This window comes from Gambusia affinis, linkage group LG16 (genome assembly GCF_019740435.1).
Source record: "Gambusia affinis linkage group LG16, SWU_Gaff_1.0, whole genome shotgun sequence".
Taxonomy (NCBI): domain Eukaryota; kingdom Metazoa; phylum Chordata; class Actinopteri; order Cyprinodontiformes; family Poeciliidae; genus Gambusia; species Gambusia affinis.
Genome location: NC_057883.1, coordinates 3,172,759 through 3,193,893, shown reverse-complemented (window position 1 = coordinate 3,193,893; position 21,135 = coordinate 3,172,759). Strand labels below are relative to the sequence as shown.

At 39.1% G+C, this 21,135-nt stretch overlaps 1 protein-coding gene across 8 annotated transcripts in view; it reads right to left on the bottom strand.

The window, feature by feature from the left end:
• Nucleotides 1–2,207: 2,207 nt before the first annotated feature.
• Nucleotides 2,208–21,135, bottom strand: part of larp1b (La ribonucleoprotein 1B) — a 33,420-nt gene continuing 14,492 nt past the window's right edge. For 6 of the 8 annotated variants that reach the window (XM_044142769.1, XM_044142772.1, XM_044142766.1 and 3 more), the window contains 14 exons: nucleotides 20,402–20,570; nucleotides 17,911–18,055; nucleotides 17,628–17,805; nucleotides 16,584–16,765; nucleotides 15,822–15,896; nucleotides 14,653–15,015; nucleotides 11,724–11,838; nucleotides 10,626–10,795; nucleotides 9,627–9,733; nucleotides 8,470–8,630; nucleotides 8,225–8,369; nucleotides 6,344–6,453; nucleotides 3,732–3,859; nucleotides 2,208–3,635 (listed from right to left, as the gene is read on the bottom strand). In XM_044142769.1, the coding sequence (XP_043998704.1) occupies nucleotides 3,360–3,635; nucleotides 3,732–3,859; nucleotides 6,344–6,453; nucleotides 8,225–8,369; nucleotides 8,470–8,630; nucleotides 9,627–9,733; nucleotides 10,626–10,795; nucleotides 11,724–11,838; nucleotides 14,653–15,015; nucleotides 15,822–15,896; nucleotides 16,584–16,765; nucleotides 17,628–17,805; nucleotides 17,911–18,055; nucleotides 20,402–20,570 (2,324 nt within the window). In that variant the 3' untranslated portion in view covers nucleotides 2,208–3,359. The remainder of the gene's footprint in view (nucleotides 3,636–3,731; nucleotides 3,860–6,343; nucleotides 6,454–8,224; nucleotides 8,370–8,469; nucleotides 8,631–9,626; nucleotides 9,734–10,625; nucleotides 10,796–11,723; nucleotides 11,839–14,652; nucleotides 15,016–15,821; nucleotides 15,897–16,583; nucleotides 16,766–17,627; nucleotides 17,806–17,910; nucleotides 18,056–20,401; nucleotides 20,571–21,135) is intronic. The other 2 variants (XM_044142767.1, XM_044142771.1) reach the window with 2 other exon arrangements.

Genomic DNA, 21,135 nt, shown 5'->3' with positions numbered 1-21,135 from the left:
TTTTACCTGCATGTTTTTTTCTAACTGAAAGTAACATTACTGTTTTGGAGTGTCCCAGCTAGGGTCGAGATTAGATTCTGATAGAGGCTTTTCAATCTCAAAAGACTTGAAGATCGTCATAAATTATTCTGGAAAATACAAGTGAAAACATGCTTATAGCTTGTCAGTAGTGGCATAAACAAATGACCGAAAGAAGACCTTATCTACAGTGAAACATGGCGGTGGCAGTATCATCATGTGAGGATGTGGGGGTTTTTTCAGTTGGAACTACGGTTCTACATAAAACTCACTGGTTTAAGACCAGTGAGTTTTAAACCAAGACCATGAGGTGTGAATCCTGAAAATGATTTTGGTCTCACTTTCAGCATTAAAGTGAGTCCGAGCTTTTATGCAAATTTGACAGAAAAACTAAACAATTGAGGACATTTACAGGGTAAAGTTAGTGAACATTACCAAGTCAAAATGTGTTGTGTGGAGGGTTTGTGAAATGCACAAAAACTGACCTTAAACATATTTATTCACCCGCAGATGTAAACACAACGTTATTCTGACCAAGACTGGTGAAAAATGCCCTCTGATGATATTTGATTGAACTAAATCCTCTTCTGCATCCACCAAATGTGCGTTTGATATAAGTGTACTGACAGCAGAGATGTGTTGATCAATTTTTGAAAACATTTTGCGATATCTCTGTTACAAAAACAACAATTTTCTGGCTTGGCCATGATAACATATATCTAAGTATTTCAAATTTCTTCTCTGACTTGTTTGTGTGGGTTGAGATCCTCAGTCAATAAGGGAAAAGTGATGAAGAGGAGATTAGAGGCAAACAGAGAAAGAAGGCACACAAGACTAGAGGGAGATCTGATGACTATCGATCCACTCTGGCTCTGCCCATGAATTTTGGATGAAGACTTATCTGTACAGTCTGCCCATCACTCTGTCTGCTTGAAGACAACACAAATGTTGATATGGAAATAAATAAATTCCACATGGCCTCTTGTAATTGTAAAAGAAGGTATATAAACAAAAGGAGTACATTTCTGTCAAAAATCTCAGAACTTTTCTGGATAAACCAAGTAAATTTCTGAACTCCTGAAGTCAAAAATTTGCTTGGAACAGAAAAAAATCAGAAACTTTTAAATTGATCTCAGAAATTTTCTAGTACAAAATTGTTTAAGTTGTTGCATTTTACCACTGTTACTTATATTGGTGTGGCGTGGTCACTAATAGTTTGAGTCTTTTAGCAATAAGATACTTCAATTTCTAACTGAATGGTTAATGGAAAAAAAATATGCAATTTAGGCTCCCTCAAATGGATAAATTCCCCTTCAGAAAGAATTGAGTAGATAAAAACTTGTTTTAATGATTCTGCTTGTTTTGAGTATGTGTTGTCTGCAAGCTATCCACCGTGATATCTGCCGCGCACCTTGTGTCGCTTCCTATGACGTGAGAGGGTTAAATTGTTACTGTTTTGCCATTTGATGCTACCCACCATAGTCGGGAATACAGTCTACCAGTTAGCTTGCTAAAAATGAGCTGCTGCGTTTTGTCCTCATATACAAAAACAAATACCTAAAGACAGCACAATCATGCTAAGTTAGCTTACTAGTATGTTTAAAAATAAATAAATAAATAGCCAAAATACAATCATGTATTAACTGACACGTAGTAGACCGCTATCTGGAGATCACATATTCACTGACGCAATTACATGTAACATCTCATTTAGTCATTTTGTTTGCAATTATTTCTCCATTTAGTTATTTGGCACATGTTCAAACGTAATAGTTTGAATGACAACATGTAAAAGGACAGTTTTATAAACCGAGAATTAGAAAGCTAGAATTTTTTTTCCGTTTCTCAGTAAAAAAAACCCCCAAAACTAATCCAAATGAAAATATTTTGGCGTTTTCATGTATGCAAAGGAAGGAAATGTGAATTTTTCTTTCATTCCAACAGAGATTTCTCTATACATTTAAATGTCTAAAAGTTTCAGTAGTCTTTTTTTTAATGTTTGCCTATCATCCACTTACATGGTATAACATCTCACCTTGGTTCATGTGTTCATTTAAAGAACAAACAGTGAGTCCAGACAATCAGACTCAACCGACGTCACTGAGGTGTTGCTGGGAAGAAAAAGTTGTCTATCAGGCTCAACAACCTCGAAAAAAGCAACGCAGGACAGACCACACGGAACGAGTTCGTACAATCAGACTTATTTAATATTTTTTTTGCATTTTACAAGTCAAGAACATGCAACACTTTATTCTGAAACACTCAAAACACACTACTGGTAACAAATCACTTCTTTGAATCAAATGAATAATGGAATAGTAAATGATTTTTTATAGTATTTACATTTTTTTTTTTAAATTCAACTCAAACCTTTTATGTCCAATGAAGTAAAAGAAAGTTAACATTTAAAGTGCTCTAAAGCACCAAGCCTCAAACATAATATGAAGTAAACTTTAAGCTAAAAATATACTGTAGTTTTATGACACTAGCTCACACCCATAATTCCAGCAGAAACATTTTTTTATGTTTTGTATTATATTCAATGCACAAGCAAGTAAAAACTGCAATGATCGCCTAAGACTATTAATTCAATCAAGTCAATGGGAAAAAAAACAAAAACAAAAATAAAACAATAAATTAAGCTACCTCTGGGTGTAAAATGGGACTTAAATGTTCCCAGAAAAATAATCGGATGATTTCTGCAGCTTTTTAATAATAAAAAAACCCCAACAAAAAACACAGTTTAGATTAGTTGTGATATGTAGCAGTCAGGCTGAGAAACATCTGTAAGCCTCGGGGTCAGTAATTCTCAAATTCATGACTGATTGTCACCATGGAAACTGTAGATGTCGGGACTGGTGAACTTGTAAAGTAGAGTTGCTTTTAGAGTCCTTCCAACCCCGACCAATAAGGAAGACCTTTAAAAATAAAAAGAGAATCTAATACACTCTTGACATCATGATGGATCAGATTTAAGGCACACAAGACTATCCGCGGTATCTCTTATCTTGGCAACCTACAATCACAGTTGAACAGCTCTTCAAAAGATCAGAGCGGTTTACAGCGATCAATGTACTCGAAGGAGTTTGGCATCTGAGAGAAAGAGAAAGAGAAAAAAGGCAAAATGCGGGGAATGCATTTTTTTTGTTTGTTTTGTAAACGTTATGAGCTGTTGCAGGGCAAACAAATTCAAGCTAACTGCCTACGTTTGCTTCCTTTTAAAATTGAAATGCGCCGATAAAAACAATTAAATTAAAATCGAGCTCGCTCGGCCGCTTCACGTCCATGCGGTTCGCTGTGACCCGAGAGCGGCTGCTGCTTCTCTCCGCTGGCCAGGAGCTTCATTTGTTGGGGGAAACTCCGTCTTTCTTCGCCACTCTGCTGTCGGGCCTTTTGCCGTGGTTGGACGGCGCTGTCGATTTCTGGGTGCTGTCTTTGGCTGAGCTCTGTGTGGAGGCGGAGGACGAGGCGGCGGTTGGCTGGGGGGGCACGTTGGAGGATTTGGAGGCCTGCGCGGGTTTTGAGGTAGAGTTGGAAGGGTGTCTTCGACGCCTTCCTTCATCCCCGGCCGAGGATGACGGATATCTCCTCCTGCCGCCCTCTTCTCCCATCGGAGGCTGCGGGTGAGGATCACAGCTTAAAATCTGCGACGGCTATCTATTACTGACAGGAAATGAAACTCCAATCAGAAGGAAGAGGTCTCAAACACTCACCACCACCCGGAAGTCCTCCAGGTTCCGGAACTTTGAGAGGTGCTCCTGCAGCTTCGGGTCAATGGGCTGGTTCTTTATCCTGGAATACTTCAGGAAGGCCCAGAACTTTTCCAGTCCATACAGCTGACCTACAGGGAAAAGAACATTTAGCTTTAAAGGGCCAGTATTATGCATTTTCAGGGACATGGTGCCATTTTGAAGCACAATCAAGTGACTATGTTAACCTGAGTTGTTATAAAAATGCAATAAGTATGACTTAGAGATTTGACTCCTTAATTTAATGCCTTTAAATTGGGCCTCTGTCTCTTTAACCCTCCTGTTGTCCTAAAATAACATTTAGTGGATCTTTTAGTGAAACTTCCCAAAGATCCACTAAATGTTAGTGGGTCTTTGGGAAGTTTTAACACAGTGGCGGGTCATTTTGACCCGAGGATAACAGGAAGGTTAAGAAGCTCTTGCTTTCTGAAACTGTGCCTTCAGGAAGGGATCACAACATGGCTCCTCTATTAACCCTTTAACAATGTTTTTACCAGTGTTGCATTGAGAAGAAGCTCCTATATTGAGCTCAGCAGACAGGCAGGCCCACCAGGTGTTTGCTAATTGCCGTTGGCTAGTCTGAAGGAGCTGAGTGGAAAAAGCTGCTCTGTGAGGCGGGAGCTCGGAAGCTTTAAGGCGGTGATGGGTCTAAGCAGGCGTTTTGCACAGCTGAATGGTTGCCATGGAGATTAAAGGATTTCTCAAACATGCATGAAATAATCAAAGCAACACTCCAGGCATGTTTTTGATGAGGGAATAACAACATAACACAATGTAAAGCTCAATAAAGTTGATTTTACACAATACTGCCCCTTTAAAAGATTTGGACAGTTCTGATGCACAACCTCAGCAACAAGATGTAGTTTTTATCAGAGATGCAGTGATCTCATATTAGCATAAGGATCGGTCCTGATATTGAAAAAGATTCTAGATCGGGTATCGGTGACAATGATCCCGGTCTATAAGGGCAGATCTATTCAGTCTAATTCTATGCTTTGTGCTCTGCTTGACATAATCCTTTATTCATTTTACATTACATTTAGAATTCCTAATTGCACTTTATGAACCATTTGAAAGAAGGTTTGTTACAGTTTAGTATTTACATATTTGACCAAAGTAGTCAACCTACTGTTTTTATCAGTTTATTATTCATTTTCCATTAGCTGTTCTACTCCTTATTGACTGGAGAAATGAAAGTTGTTTATACATGTTTGACCAAGCTAGTGGAGCTCTTGGTGTATTTCAGTGAGCTGTTCTGGTGCAGAATTAGCAGATCCATTTGTAATTCAGTACATTTATGTTTAAAAAAATGTTTTAAGTAAATTCAGCTGTTTTTCTGCATCACATCAAAGTCTTTGCTTGTAATGGAATAAAAATGTGGGTAAGCTTTAGTAGAAGGAATATGTTTGGAGTCAATGTATTGATGCTTTCCTTCACATGTGAAGCAGACATCTTGGAGAGGTCAGCTGTCTGATGAAAGGACGACCCACAGGACCCACTGGTAACAGATTAAATGTCTAATCAGCTAAATAACCACTATGAGAACAAGAAACAAAGCAGCAGATAAACTGGGATAAGCATATTTCACCTCACTTAACTGAAAGTGAGCTTAAAATATCAATTTCATTCAAATACGTAAACTATTTGGTTAAGATACTGCAATTAATTGTAACAGACTAGTGAAAAAAAAAAAAAAAAAAAACTAGGATGAATTTTTTGGAGATCACTGATCTGACTCCATAAAGCCTTTATAATATGCAGCTACAAGTACTTACATGCAGAGGGAAGACTGTCAACAGCATTTTTATCAGCTTTGTCACACAGCACTGTTGGATATTTAATGGCAGATGACTGTACATTTTCAAGAAGCATCCGACTGATAGATTCATACACACCCCATGGAAAACATTCTCATCTTCAGTAAGGAATGCAGTATAGTTCCTTTTCAAAATAAAATAAAAAAAACTGAGGCAGAAACTCTACAGGGAAACTTACAAAGAGAACAATAAACCATGGTGAACAGGAAATAAACAGTTAAAGCCTTTCCTGTTCAGTTTCACTCAGCTGAAACAGGTTCAGAGGGAACGTCTAAAACCAGGCTGTTCTTTTAAACAGCCACATTTACACAGGGAGGGGAAGATGCTCTTTTCTAAACAGATTCCACATTAACTTCTCTACTGCTTCTGTGTACCAAACCAGGCTGAAGCCTCCCCCTCACTCTCTATCAGTCCCCTTTAGGGCTCTAACAGCATATGAGCAGAGCCTTTCATTTCCTGGAAAACAAATGAAAACGTTCATGACTTATCCTGCAGTGAAGGGCGTATGCCAGCGGAAAAATCCAAAGAATTCTTCTTCTTTTTCCCAGTATTTGAAGTTGCAAAAACAAAGCGTTTAGTGTTGGGTAAAACCACAGCGTCTAATAAATCCCAACAGCACTCTTTGGCTTTAAAGCAGTTAAAGGTTTATGCAAAACACTTCTTTTTTTTTAGTGTTACTATGTGGTTGAGTGCATCCAACAGATTTGTGCAACCAATCAGATTCTGGCGAAACTCAGCTAGCGTTTTTTAGCTAGTTACCTTTCTCAAAGTCTTTCAAGGTCTCCTCTTGGAAGTCTTTGAAGAGATCTAACCTGAATCTCTTCTCCAAACCGTAGCTGTAGTATCTGAAGAGGCATTCCAATCCATACCTGGAGGAGGAGAACCGATGTTAGCGAAGCTGAAAGGATTCATCCGATTATTAAAATAATCGTCAACTAATTTAGTAATCGATTAATTGTTAACTGGAGTATTAGGACAAAAAAAAGGCAATTTTCTGAGTAGTAATGAAACCAAAACTGTACAAAAATATCTCCGTTTTGTATTTAAGATTTAAATTTTAAAAAAGTTTGTCTGTGAATATGTTCTACACAGAAATCAAGTGGCAGTGTAACGTTGCATTATGTGATAAAAATCGTGTTTTAAAATGTCATAACGCATCATTAAAACCGCATTATGTCATAGTCGAAGGAAATGCAAGAAAATCCTTGAAGGCATTTTGAATCGTTTTGCCTTGAATGGCATGAAAGTTGATACTGGGGGTTCTGGATAAACCTGAAAAGACTGAAAATGACCAAAAGTTCAGTATTTATGTTCCGGTCGCCAAGCATTTTGTTATCAAATTCACTCTTGTGTCTTTGTGTAATAATAAAGCAATTCCAAGTCTAATTCTACTTTAGAGCTAAACAGTTCAGGGACTCTGGGTTGCATTTTATCATGCTTTATTTCAAAATCTAAAATGCTAAAGGCGGATCAGACCTATATGGAGTATTTCTACACCAAATAAAGATTCTTTTAAAACAATGTTTGGAAACTTTAAAGGGAGCACTTTGAATTGGATGTAGTGAATCCTGTGTACTTTCTGGTGATGAGCCTTAAAACGAACAGCCAGGAGAAGCAGACGAATGAATCCGCTGATTTCTGTGTGATGAAGGAGATGCGAGCCGTCTCTACTACTAGATGGGTTTGCTCTTCCCTCAGACTGCGCGGAGCTGAGCCAGTCACTCATTCAGCCAAGAATGTGAGTTTGGCAAGTGTGAGGAGGCGCCTCTGGCAGATCCAGCAGAAAGCAGCTTAACCCTGTGCTGTCGAAAGGTTGGAGGTCACGCGACGACACAAGCTCAACCAATAGAGATCCAGTCAACAGTTTTTTTCAACACGGCGACGCCCGTAGACGTTGTTCGCAGCATCTCTTACAAACATCTTTTCTGAGTTGCACTTTCCATAAGCAAGAACCGTTTTTCATTTGTTCAGTGTAGAGATGCAGGCTGAATCATGCAACACTGATTTCAGACGCACTCCTAAAAGTGCATCATGTACAATAAGCATATTTCCACCACAGCTTTCTACTGTTGATGCAAGGAGCGGCCATATTGAAACGCAAAGTCAGAACTGGAAAAGTCAGACCTTTCAAGCATTTCATTTGACTTTTTTTTTTTTCTGACTGAGAAGTCAGAATTTCAGAGTTTCGACTACAAATGGAATGCAGTATCAACTGGGGTTTCCAAAAAGCTGCAGAGGTTCCCAAACGTTTTATGGTAGTGGCTGAAAGCTCAAACTGATAAAACAGACCCGTGTTGCTTCTCTTTTACCTGCTGAATGTCCCGAATAAACAGGAAACACCTCGAAATACAATGACTTCTCACATCTCTGTGCTTCCTCTGACCTCAGTTTTGAATGCAGCTCTAATACTGAAAACAGCTTCAGTAATATTCAGCGTTTTGAGAGGAACCTGATAGCACTCTGCTATGGTGCGTTAGCTGATTGGAAAAAGATCTGAATTTTGATACTCTTTCTGGAAATTTTTGCATTTCTGTTTATTCTGTCTGCTTGGTCTCATTTCCACCTCAGAATGTGTTGTGAGAAACAAAACACGGCCATCGGTATGGAGTTGAGGATTTAACCGTTTCATGTCCGTCTCACCTGTAATTTTCTTTGGCATCTTCAAGTGCAAACTGTTTGAACTCCTCGTACATCTTTCTGTTGAAGTTGTCCCTGAGAAAGAAGGACCAAAACCTGAACAGAGTGTTCATCTCCTGAGACTGGCCGACCCCCAACCGTTTCCTCTCTTTGGAGAAGAAAAACAAAAACACAACAGCAGGCGGTGGTTAGCGTGTGATGCTAAAAGCAGAGCTGCTGCGTGAAACAAAACGCGCGTGTCTCTTTACCGTTAAGGCACCTTCGGCGGTACTTGTGGTATCCCTGCTGGGTGAAGCCGTTGTCTCTCAGCAGCTCGTGGGATGGATGCCAGAACTTGGGCAGAGACTGGGGAGTGCAGCCGTAGCTTCCCGACAGCGGAGCGCCTTCTGATGGAGAAGCGTTGGAGCTGCTGTGGGCCCGCCAGCAGAAAACATTCATGTAACCGTAGACAACGTGCCTTTAATGCTACTTTTATATTACGGTTGCCTCAAAAATATTTGTATAGAGCTATTTTTTATTGGAACATGTTGCTTTCTGTGATTGTAGTAATTGCTGATTGTGCAAATTTTAAAAAGAACCTAAAAAAATCTTGAATTAATAATGACATAAAATGTAAGATTTTTTTTTTGTTTTCAATCTCTTTTTGAAAATACAACAGAAACTTGTTGAAACATAGGGCTGGAGAATAAAGAAATCATATATATTATGATAGACATGTGATCAATATCAATATCAATAGATAATATGTCTGTTAGGATATTCAATATGTAGGATATTAACTGAACTCCCATCCAGAACCGCACAGCCTTCTGGTGGATGTAGGCAGAGGGAAGAGTTTCGTTGCTCAGCCTGTCAGGCTAACCAAGAAAAGTTGGTGGCCTCAATTAACCCCCTAATTCTTTGGTTACCTAGCAACAACCTGCTGAGTAACTTGCGCAGCAGCAGTTTCAAGTTTCATCACCGTGCCTCATAACTGCTTAAAAATAAAAAACAATGACTTAGTGGAAACTGTGGACAACCTGTAAAGGTCACGCCACTAGTTGGGTAGAATTTCACATATTTAAAACAAAAAACTAATCAATAATTATTATTAATTGTTATGAAATGCTTATATCGTGATACGTTTTTCAGCCATATCGTCCAGCCCTAGTGAAACGTCAGTGTTAAGTGTTCTCTGATCTGAGTACAACTCATGTTATCAGACGGTACAGAAATCACTCCAGTTTTAAGAATATTATACAAGGCAAAAAAATACAAGAACAAAGGGTTAATGAATGTGAAATCTGGTTTTGTGAAGGGAAGAAATGTTCCTTGTTTTTTTCTTCTATTGGCTGGAGCTGATAACAAGCCCCTTAAAGGCGTCGTTCTCATCATTATTACAGCTAGTGAAGCAGCGCGGTCTGACCTGATGGATGCAGAGCGCGGCCGGTGCTCACGGGAGTCCATCACCCAACCAATGTGGGCCTCCTGTGGAGGGTTTGAGCTGTGGCGGGTCTTCTTCTTTCTTGGCATCTGGAACAGAAACCAGACATTCACATTTATCAGTGTTTTTGGATTTTTTTTAGCACTTTTTTGAAGATAAACACATTCCCTGTAGTTTTTATTTTTAAAGATTGGTTTTCATTTTCTTAACAGGTGATGTGACATTTGCATCTCTAAAGCTTTATTTGGCTGGACTGAGGGCAAAATGGCTCTTTGTATTGCAAAGGTAGCAGACCCCCTGTTTTAGATGAAAGCAGAATGTTTCAGTAAAGTCCAGACAGAAATCCGACAGAATCTGTAGCAAAACTTGGATATTGATCTTGAGATAGTTTGAACAATGAGATTTACTTTGACCTACACCTGAAACTAGATATCTACATACACTGAACATAAAGACAAACACATTTTTTCTTTGTCTGACATTGAATCAGACCAAACCCTTACATGTCAAAATGCAGTTATCCCTGACACTGACCAAATCTGTGCAATACTTTGAATTCTAGAAAAGTCACAAAAAAATATTTTCTGGTATTTATGAAATAGAAATAATAATTCTAATTGACCTAAGATAAAAGAAGTTTGGTCAGATTTAACTTCAGACAATGAGGAAAAAAAAGTGTTTGTGTCTTTTTATTCAGTGTACGTGGGTATCTGATTTAAACTGTATTTAGGGGGAAAAGGAAGAGAATGCGCAACATATTTGCAACTGTAGCTGCAGTAAAAGGTCATTCATTGCGTGTGTGTGTGTGTGTGTGTGTGTGTGTGTGTGGCTGTTATTTGGTCATGCTTTCTTCCTATAACCAGTATCTCTTCTTTTTCTGGAAACTTTTACCTAAACAAACTTGATTCTCTAAAAACAAGTTAAGTGATATTAAGGAGACTCTGTAAAGCTTAGGAATCAGAATCAGTGAATGCTGCTGACCTGTCCATCAACGGCACCGCTCTCCTTCATAACGGGGTAGAATCGTGGGGTTTTGTTGTGGTCCTGGCGTCCAGGCGTGCGAGGCGTTCTGGGGGTCCGGGGTTGAGAAGTGCTGGGGGATTCTGGGACAGTAGTAGGGAGAGAGCGAGCCAGATCCGATCCGCTCTCCACTGTTAACACAGCACACACGGACAAGTGTGCGTGTTAGGGTAGGGTGTAAAATGTTACAGTTTCATACGCATAGCGTGTAAAATGTTACAGTTTCATACGCATAGTGTATAAAATGTTACAGTTTCATACACATAGCGTGTAAAATGTTACAGTTTCATACGCATAGCATGTAATTCTTGTCCCAGAATTACATGCTGTGCCTTGGTGGGTTAAGATCAACACTGATATTCTGGTACACAGAGAGAATTATTGAATATAACTTAATATATTTGAGTAACTTTCCATCTTTGTGGCTAAATCCTTGTGCTATAATGCAGACTGCAATGCTTACAGTTATGAAACAATATACAGTACGGCTCTAACGATTCATCAAATGACTTGAGGACCTTGATTATTAAAAATCATAGAGGCAAATTTTCTGCCTCCAGGCTTTGTTGAATTATGTTTTACTATTTATAGGCATGATAGTGTAACTTTCCAAATTTTTAGCTTCTGTTTTTTAGCATCTTCCAGCTCCGTTTTCTTGCTTATTGCATTTGCTCATCAAAAAGTGTGATAAATGGCAAACTTATTAAAAAATGCGTTAGAAAATAAAAATTTATAAAAAAACTTTTCATACTTCAAACTTGAGACTGAAAGTAAAGTGTATTGTGTGCTTTTTAATTTTTAAGTTATTGTGAAATGTTCTATTTGTCATCCGTTTCTGCACGTACACACTTGAAACTGAAAGTGCTATTTGAATCTTATTTTGAGCAATAAAATGTTTTCTTATTAAAGGAAGGGCATTTTCTCTTTTGTATATTTCTTTCACTAGATTAAGAAGTTACTACAGAAGGGAAAAACCTTTCACCTGATAGATTGTCAGAATAATCGACATGATAATAGATTAGTGCAATAATGATTTACAGTGCAGCGCCACAAACTCACCTGTCATGGGAGGAGGAGGGACTTCCTGGTTCGGGTCGATGGGAACTTTGGGAGTGAGGGTGTCAAACTCGTCTTTACTGATGACGTTTAACTTCTTGAAGTTCTCCACGTCCTGCTGGAGAGGACAAATCGAGTTCAACTCGCATCTTTAAATGCAAAATATGTCAAAAATACTGTACTAAAGGTCACCTAATTATTTAGGTAGCATGCATGCAGGATCCATATGCCTGTATTAAAGTTGGTGACACTGGTTTGAAGGGGCCGTATTGTGTTATTCAGGCACATAGCACCATTTTATACCGTAATCAAGTAACAATCAGACTTTCAGTTGTTAAAAAAATGCAATATTTTATATATATATATATATATATATATATATAAATAAAAATTTGACTTTGTAATTTAACGCCTTGAAATTGGGTCTCTGTCTCTTTAAGAAACTGTAGCTGTAAGGAGGAGCTGCGTCCTTGAGGGCGGCGCTAGGTCCACCCAGGCGTTTTTGCAAAGCTGAATGGTTGCCATGGAGATTAAAGGATTTCTCAAACATGAATGAAAGGATCAAGGCAACACTCCAGGTTTGTTTTTGATGAGGGAGTAACATTATAACATGATGACAAGCTTAAGAGTCGACTTTACATCACACTACCCTTTGAAAATTAGAGTAAAAAAATTAGACCGTAAGAGTAAGAAAGTAGATTTCTTAAGAAAAACTACAGCCACTCTAGTTTACTCCTTCCTTTAGTTGTAATTGAGCTCTCAGTTTGGGCTGACAACAGAACAACAAGCAGCTGATAATGCCAGCGGCTGCAGCCATGTGGGCTGGTGTGACACACAACAGATGTGGCGTGGACTACGACCTTTACACGCCTGCATCAGATGTACGATAGTGGAAAAACAAAAACTGCAGCTGGCCTTGGTGTGTGTGTTCAGGTGGAGGATTTCCCACTTTATTGACAACCTTTGAGCCCAAAACGAGCCGATGTTGCTAAAAAAACCCCCCAAAAAAAACTCCCGATACGCATGAGTAGGACGATTTCAAACCTACTTTAGAAGACATGTTGTGTTTCTACAAACACGACACGTTTTATTTACTGCGGTTTATTATTACAGAGATGAGCGTTTTGTTTCTTGTAGTTAAAATCTGCAGAACAAAGAAAAATAACGACTCCAACATACAAACAACTAAAAATTCAAGTGATGAAACAGTCCGAAGTCTGATCAGAAAAGGGCTGGGAACAGTTTTATGATTATCCATCTGGGTAATCTTGCGATTACAATTTGAGCCAGCAGGTCGGACCTACAAGAAAATAGTGCATTTGTAGCTTTAAGAACTTACTATCCAATGTTTTAAACTTGCAACTGCTTTTTCAAATTTTGATAGGAGTTCCAGATCTATCAATTTATGCAGTAACTGGTGCCTATCACAGATCAGCCAATGGCTCTCGCTTTTATTTCTCTTCTGCTTATCTCTTCCTCAACACTTCCCCTCCTCATGCAACTCATCATGCTTCTGGAAGAGCTGCAGAAGATCTGCAAAGTATTTTCAGCTAAATAGATAGCAGGATGTGGGGGGATGTGTGTGTGTGTGTGTGTGTGTGTGTGTGTGGTGGGGCTACAGCTGATCCATTTCAGCAAGGTAATGATATTACTATATGTTATACTGGCTGCACAAGAGCAAAGTAGTGGAACTTGTCCAATCAGATCCCCCCCTTTAAAAAAATTAATTGCTTTATTCAAATGCTTGAAATCAGAAGGTTTTATGGTGCTAACATAGTTTAAGTAATAATCTTTCAAGTAATTATAGTTTTTCAATAGATAATACTTTACTACAAGTGTTGTGAACGATTGCATGCTGGTTTTATCCCATAAATTTACTGCTCCTGCCCATAAATTACGTTGCATCACGCTGTGTAACGTAGATCTAATGATCTCAAGTGCACGCTTTCTGCAGACGCAGCAGCTTTCCTAAAAGCCGGTCACTCGGCTCTGGAAGCAGCTGTCTGATACGTGAAAGGCTTGTGCAGAAGGAAAGGTTATTTTAGTCCCTCTGCGCACATCATGAAGCAACCGCACTGCCAAAGAAAAACTTTACAGTATGTCACCGTGCTCAGGGTGGCAGAGAAACTGGGTTCTGCTTACAACTGTATGAATGCTGTTATTTATTTCTACAAAGTTGTTGCATTGTTTATTGAGTTTAACTTATTGGGAAGAGAGGGGAAAGATGGATGCTTAAGATGCTGTGTGACACACTCAGAAACAAAGAAATGCTTGTAGGAGGATGGAAAAGACTTTACCAATAGCTATCAATCACAACCAAAAAATAATGACTGTACCTAAATGTTTTTGCAGGATTCCAAACATAAGCGCAACTATCAATAAATTTATTTGCACAATTTTCAGCTCTCAAAAATAATTCTTAGGAGTTATAGATTTAAATTACAAATTAAATTATTTTCTACCACAGTTAAGTTTCTGATGGCTGCGAGAAAGCAAGACTTCCTGCTGATAATCTGGGTCAGACTTTAGAAAGGGCTTACATGAGCAGTAGCCCAGGGTGCCAAGTTTTGGGGCGTCAAATACTTTTTTTTTCTTTATGAACGCAGACTTTTCTCATCCAGATTTTGGTAGAAAAAGAAAAACAATAAAATCATGCAAATGGAAATAATTCAGCTTGTTTTAATTTATTATGCCATTAACTGATTCATTGCGACAGGCCTAGCACTAATAAGAGTGGAGGGAGCTGTAAGTGAAAGATGATGACTGGCTCAAACATAGAGATGTTTTTACACGGAGTACCGCCTCCAAGTGTACATGTCCAACTTTCCTGTCTCTACATTTATGTGACGATGCATTTTCTGCATATGAGAAGTATTTAAAAAAAAATTTAACACAAGATTTAAATAAAGCGGTTAGGCTACCGCTGTCTCACCTTGCTGCAGTCGATCTGCTCCTCTCCCTTCCAAAGGTCCTGTTCGTAGTAGTACAGCCCGTCGTTGATGGCCTTGGCCAGGTCGGCAGTGATCTTGGCCCGGGACTCGTGGTTTCCTGTGCGATCGCCGCCGGGGTGTTTGCGGAGGTACGGCGGGGTCTGGGTGACGATGAGGATCTTGTTGACGTCTTGGTCGTCAAGCTCGTAGTCCGATTCATCCTCATCCGACCAGTCGGTGAATTTGTTCTTCCTGGGTGCCATCTGCTCCATCTCCTCGTCGAACATGAAGTCCAGCTCCTCCTGGTCCAGTTCGGCCCGGGAAGGCGGCTGGCTGCTTGGAGCAGGAGGGGTCTTGGGATCCCCCTGGAGGGCAGGAGAAGGTTTGAGAAAATATCCGGTTAAGGTGGGAAGACCAAAACCTGAGTAGAGTATCCTGCCAAAGTATCCATGTTCTGAGCCAGACTTTAGGAAGGGTGTACTGGGGCAGTAGCCCAGGGCGCCAAATTTTTGGGAGCCCCACAGATTTTTGATTTTTTAATGAATTTATGTCTTGTAGACATTGTACTTAATATAAGAATCATATGTTCATATCAGATGAGTTGTAATAATATTTTGGAATTTTTATGAATATAAACGTTTTTGAAAACTATGAAGTTATAGTAACTTTTTGAGGAGGGGAGCAGGAGGCAACATGGAGTTACTGGCCAAGGAGCTTGATAAACCGGCCATCATTGGTTCATATCTAACTGTGTATAAAACTACAGATTAATGTACAGAATTTTTATTTAGTGGATAGGGCACCAAAATGATTTCCAGCTCAGGGGCCCAAATCCTTGTAGATTCGGCCCTGTTCATACTCTTCAAACTTTACATTTTATCTAGTTCCAATGATAAACTATTGGGATTTTTCAAACTTTTCCACAAATAAATTCTGGAAAATGTAGCATGCACTTGCTTTTTCTAATCCGATACAGAAAATATCAAAAACTGTATGAATACTTTTCAAGCTTTTTCTGGTTTTTAGATCTAAAAATTACATTCAGGCAAAAATAAATGAAGCAGTGGAAGAATGTTTGAGTGAATGAAAACAAGACATGCAGTGAATGAGATGTTAAAGGAAAGAGGACAAACTGGGATGAGTGAAAGTCTGGAGGAAGGAGGAACTCAACTGCAGAGGAGAGGAGGTCGGGTTCGGGCTCTAAGGGAGGAGATGGGCCAGCAGCACACACATCATCGCTGTCATGCTGCCGGCCCAAAACAAACAAAAAAAAGAATAAAAAGGAGAATGCATGTGATCACAGGAGAGAGAGAAAGAAAAACATGGAAAAACGAGATGAGAGGCAGAAAAGGGAAGAGAGATGAATGTTGGAGATGGATGTTAGTCTTGGTCAAGAACTGAAAAATTGGATTATTTGATCCTGTTCATCCAGCAAAACCAAGAAACTGAAACATTGGCCTGCCGTGATCAATTTTGCAAGATGATAAATTGTCCCATAAATTAATGATGATAATATTGTTGTTTTGAGACCATTGCCAAGAATTATACTGATAATGGCATAATAATGCAGCTTTGTTCTACCAAAAAACAATTAAAGTTACATTTTTGAACACTCCACCCTGAAACGGGAAGATATTTTAAATAAATAGAAAAATAAATAAAATGGAAATAAAAACTATTCACAACTGAAACCATAAGTAATATGGATTATTAAATCTCTAAACAAAATGTCCCTTTAAAAAATATCAATCAGAATGGAAATGATTGAGCACATTATAATTCATCCTGCGATTAATTGATGTATTTTTCTCTCACTTAGGTTAAAAAATAAAATACTATTAACCAGAAAAAGACTGGTCTCATTTTCTCCCGTCTCTGTTGGTTTATTGACCTACAGCTGGATTTTTCTGACTTTGTCTCTGCCGTCACCTGCCTTTGATTTTCCGGAGGTCTGACGGTGGCGTTTCTCCACCTGGATCCAGGCGTCCGGGTTGGGGTCGGGCTTGGCCTCGGATGCAGGACCGTCTTTGGAGTCGTCTGCGGCCGGGAGAGAGTCCTGATTGGACGAGCTGGGATCAGCCAGGCCAATCAGAGGCTCCTTCAAGGGCAGCGTAGCTGAAATTCACCCAACAATCGGCTTTATAACATCCATTTATACACTGAAAACACTGGAAATGTTTTTAGTTCAAAACGTGAAACACATTAATATTAAATTATGGATCAAAATAAGAAAACATAACTGATCAACTCTCCCCTAACAAAAACTTGAAATCCAGAGAGATGCCAACAGAGAGCACTACAGGAAATATTCACTGCTTTACAAATTGTAATGACATGAGGACCAGATGAGTTAATTCTGGGGTTTGTTTAGTGGGGAACCTGATGAACAGTTCGAGAAATGTATTTAAATGTGCCTTATATGTGTAAAGAGCTTCTTTAATAATCTTACGAGTGTCTGTTTTGTTCTTTAAATTCTGTTTTTATTTGAGGAAAGCTCAGATGTGGCTGCTGTAAAAAGTTCATCAGATGGCGACGATTCCCAGCTTCAATTAATCCACATTTTCTGCTCCAGTGGATATTCAGGGCAGCAGCATATGGCAGAGAAAGTCAGAATAAACTGAGGTGTCCGTTTTGCTGCTTCAAGATGGTTTATACAGAAGAAATGATGCAACAATCCTCTCATATTTTAAGAAGTACCTGTCTTCTTAAAATGCATATATCCTGCACACAGGAGATATGCAGCATTTCTTTTTAGTTGAGGATTTTACTCTACTTCTAAATTTGCTGACAAACAGCTCAGTAACTTGGGGTCTTTTTTCTGAATCAGTTTTATTTTAATATGTGGTGGTTCAGTTTTAACAAATGGCTAGAAATTAGTGTTAGACGTTCATACTTTTGCTAACTTTCTTTAAGAAAATGTCAGACGGGTGCCTCTCTGAACATTCATTTGGACGTAAAAAGGTAACTGAATACTGACCAGCACTGACGGTGTTCAGGTTCTGTCGAGGAACAAACTCAGGGCAGTTGATGAGCTGGGAGAAGTCGGTGTGGGGGGAACCCACGACGGGTGGTGTGGGGATGGGCCAGCGCTCCGGCTCCGTTTTACAGCGTATCCTCTCATCCACCAGCTCCACTTCAGTGCTGCTTTTTAGAGCCTGCAGGGGGGAGAGAGGGGGAGGGAAACGCATGCGGAGGTTTCAGAAAATCCAGGAGTTGAAACGATTTCTGAAATATCTCGGGTTTGACCTGTGGTGCATTACCTCCATGATGAGGTTGACGTCAGTGGTAAGAGCCTGCACTCTGTGGAAGCTTGCAATGAGTGAAATGGGGAGGAAGCCCTGCGCGTCCATTTTTCTCCTCAGGAAGAAATCCCGCTCCAGGTTGTGGCTGCTGAAGTAGTATTCACTGGAGGAGGAAGTGGAGGACGACGAATGACCACCATTTGTTTTTGACATTTCCCTTTGATTAGATCATCTCAACTGTATCTTCTTCAGGTCCGACTCTTTGTTCCAAATAATAGGAGAATTCAAACTGTTGAAATGTGTCATGATGTTTCAAAATGTCAACGCCCAAACAGAGATCACCAGATTGTTTTACTTTTTAAATGAAAGTTAATTACAGAGATCACATTATGGTTTGAGTATTACAGAAATAAGCAGTTCGTACTTTCTTAAAATAGAAAAAGATTCCTGTAAAGTATTTTTGAGTGTTTCCAAAAGCACTATGCAAATAAAATGTATAATAATAATTATTATATCGCCCATCCCACTGGTTAATCTGGATTTTATTTAGGCGTACCAGAGGAAAGGGGGCTGAATACAAACGCATGACACACTTTTCAGATTAATAATGTAAAAAACTATCCTTTACTTCCAACTTAAGAACTAGTGTCCATTATAAATTAAGATTGATATAACTATGGGTTAGTGTTCTTTTAAAGTCTGAATATGAAAGTCTTGCGTCAGAAGAAGAAAAATAATATTGTTTCTAATTTGTAATACTTTCATTGAAGTGTTTTATTTTTGGGATTAACAAAGAACCGGTTAAAGATGACACAACATAAGATTCAAAAGACAAGAAGAAACATTTCTAGGACTTTAAAATGATTTTGTAGTGATGAATATTGTGACTTCAGCACCAAATGTAGACCTCTCTCTCTCTCTTGCTTGTCACACCACTTCATGTCACACCTTCTGACACACAGATATTATTTTTGTGGAGCTCAGCCTGAGGCAGTAAGGAAGCATGAAGAAAAACGGCTGAACTGCAGGGAGATGAGGAGAGCGGACAGGAACGTCCCCTCTCACTATTGTCTCCCCCTCCCTCCCTGGCTTTCTCTCCCTCCTCCTCCTCCTTACAGTTCAGCTCTCAGGCCTGCATGTAATTCCTCGCCTGTCCCTTTAGAAGCACTCTGTCTATTTTTAGGAGCTCGGCTCACCCTCAACCTCCACTGGCCAGAGTCTGGTCTTTAAAGAGGCCAGGGCTGTCAAGCAGACACCAGGAGCACAGTGCCCCCTGCAGGACAAACTCAAATAAGAGCAGATCATCTCGTTCTCAGAGGCATTTCATAGTTATTCAGTTTCAGTTCTACAGAGCCTGGCAACAAATCTAATGACTGCAAGTTGAACTCTTGCATGTCTGAAGGCCCTTTAACAATATGAGCAATATAATATAAAGTCATATGCAATAAATGATTAGATGCGTTACGGTGAGGCTCGTTTGTCAGATTAAATGACCTTTCAACATAATTTTTGTATTAAAAATATTTTTTATTGGTCTGATGTAATATTCTATTAAATGTTGTGCTTTCACAACATTTAATAACAAAATCATCAACAAAACCATTATAATTAACAAAATGAAGGCTGTAAAACAGCCTGCATGTATTATTCTATGTTCTGTGATTCACTTGAATTCAGAACTGCATTACTGAAATAAATAAATCCCACAGTAATATTCTAATTTATTGAATGACACAAAAAAAATCAAGTTATGACATCTTTCAACAAAACAACCTTTGAGGATTTATTTTATTTATATCCTACAGCAACACAAAGGACGTAAATGAAAAAAAAAGGATTATTTCCTTTTTTAAATTAAAACTCTGACACATTTGCTGTGGGTTTGTACGTATAAACTGCTGAAGCTCCTTTCTATTGAAATTCCAGCTGCAAGTCCTTTGATGTCTACAAGTTCTACCAAGCATTGTTGATCCCTTTTTTTTCCTAAAACAGCTCAAACTCTGACAGATCAGAACTTCTTTGAACCTCCAATTTTAAGCCTTGGCACTGTTTCACAATTGACTTTAGGTCTGGACTTGAACTGGGACGTTTTAACACATGGATATGAGCTGGTCTCAACCAGCCAAGTCTTCAGGAATCACTGTCTTCTGTGTTTTAGCTGACTCCATTACTGCCACACTTTCTTGGCTTTCTTCCGCACAAAGCGTTGACAACTTTTGTTCTCATGTGACCAGACGACCTTCCACATCCACATGTCTGTGGTGTTCCCTCCATGGTTCTCTTAGAGCTTTCTATTAAGAATGTCTTTCTTTCCCCCCCCACTCTTCCATAAAGGTCATCTTTGTCCTGCATATGACTAACACTGGTCCTCTCAAAAGATTCTGCTGCATATCTGCAGGATTTATGTTGGTGCCTTTTTCCTTCTACTTTACAATAATGCATAACTTTGTGTTATTCATTATTGTACATCCTAAATTTTCAGGTCTCGGAAAAGCTGTAAAACACTTACATTTGCCGCTTGATGTATTCTTTGAGGAGCTTTTCATCCACTGTATACATTTGGACCTTGCTGCCGTCGTCGTAGTAGTAAACCATGTTGGTACCGAACTCTGTGGGCACCTGACCGGAGCCGTCAGATGAGCGAGCGTCTCTGTAGTTCAGAGAGTATTCGTACCGACCTGAGGAAGCAAGGAAAGTGCAAATAAGCCACTCAGAACCGCGTTCACAAAGGAAAGACGAGACGTTTGAAAAGAGAAACTTCAGCAAGTGATTTCCTACATTTCAGACTGAAAATAATGAGGTCAACTAAACCAGGATTCTTAGGTATGAAGGAGAGGTGGACCGATAAATCAGCCTGTTAGTAGGCCTGATGCAATTAGCAATGAATCAATTAATCGCATGACAAATTAAAACGAGCTCAATAATTTCCATTTGTGTCATTTTTTGTTTTTCTCTTTTCTTTCTCTCTTTCTACCCAGAACAGGATATTTAAAGTGTTTTCCAGTTCCAGTGTTAAATTTTTATTAGAATTTAAAGTTTATTGATCTTTGAGTGCTTCTTTGTATTATTATGCCTTTAACATTATATTGCTGGATAATGGTCTCGAAATTACAATATTTTCATTTGTAGCAATATGTTCTGGGACAATTTATCGTCCAGCAAAATTTGTTATCATGACAGGCCTGGTGGAATCAGCCTCAATTTCGGGAGACTGGAAATCTTGATCAACGTCTGGACTTGCAC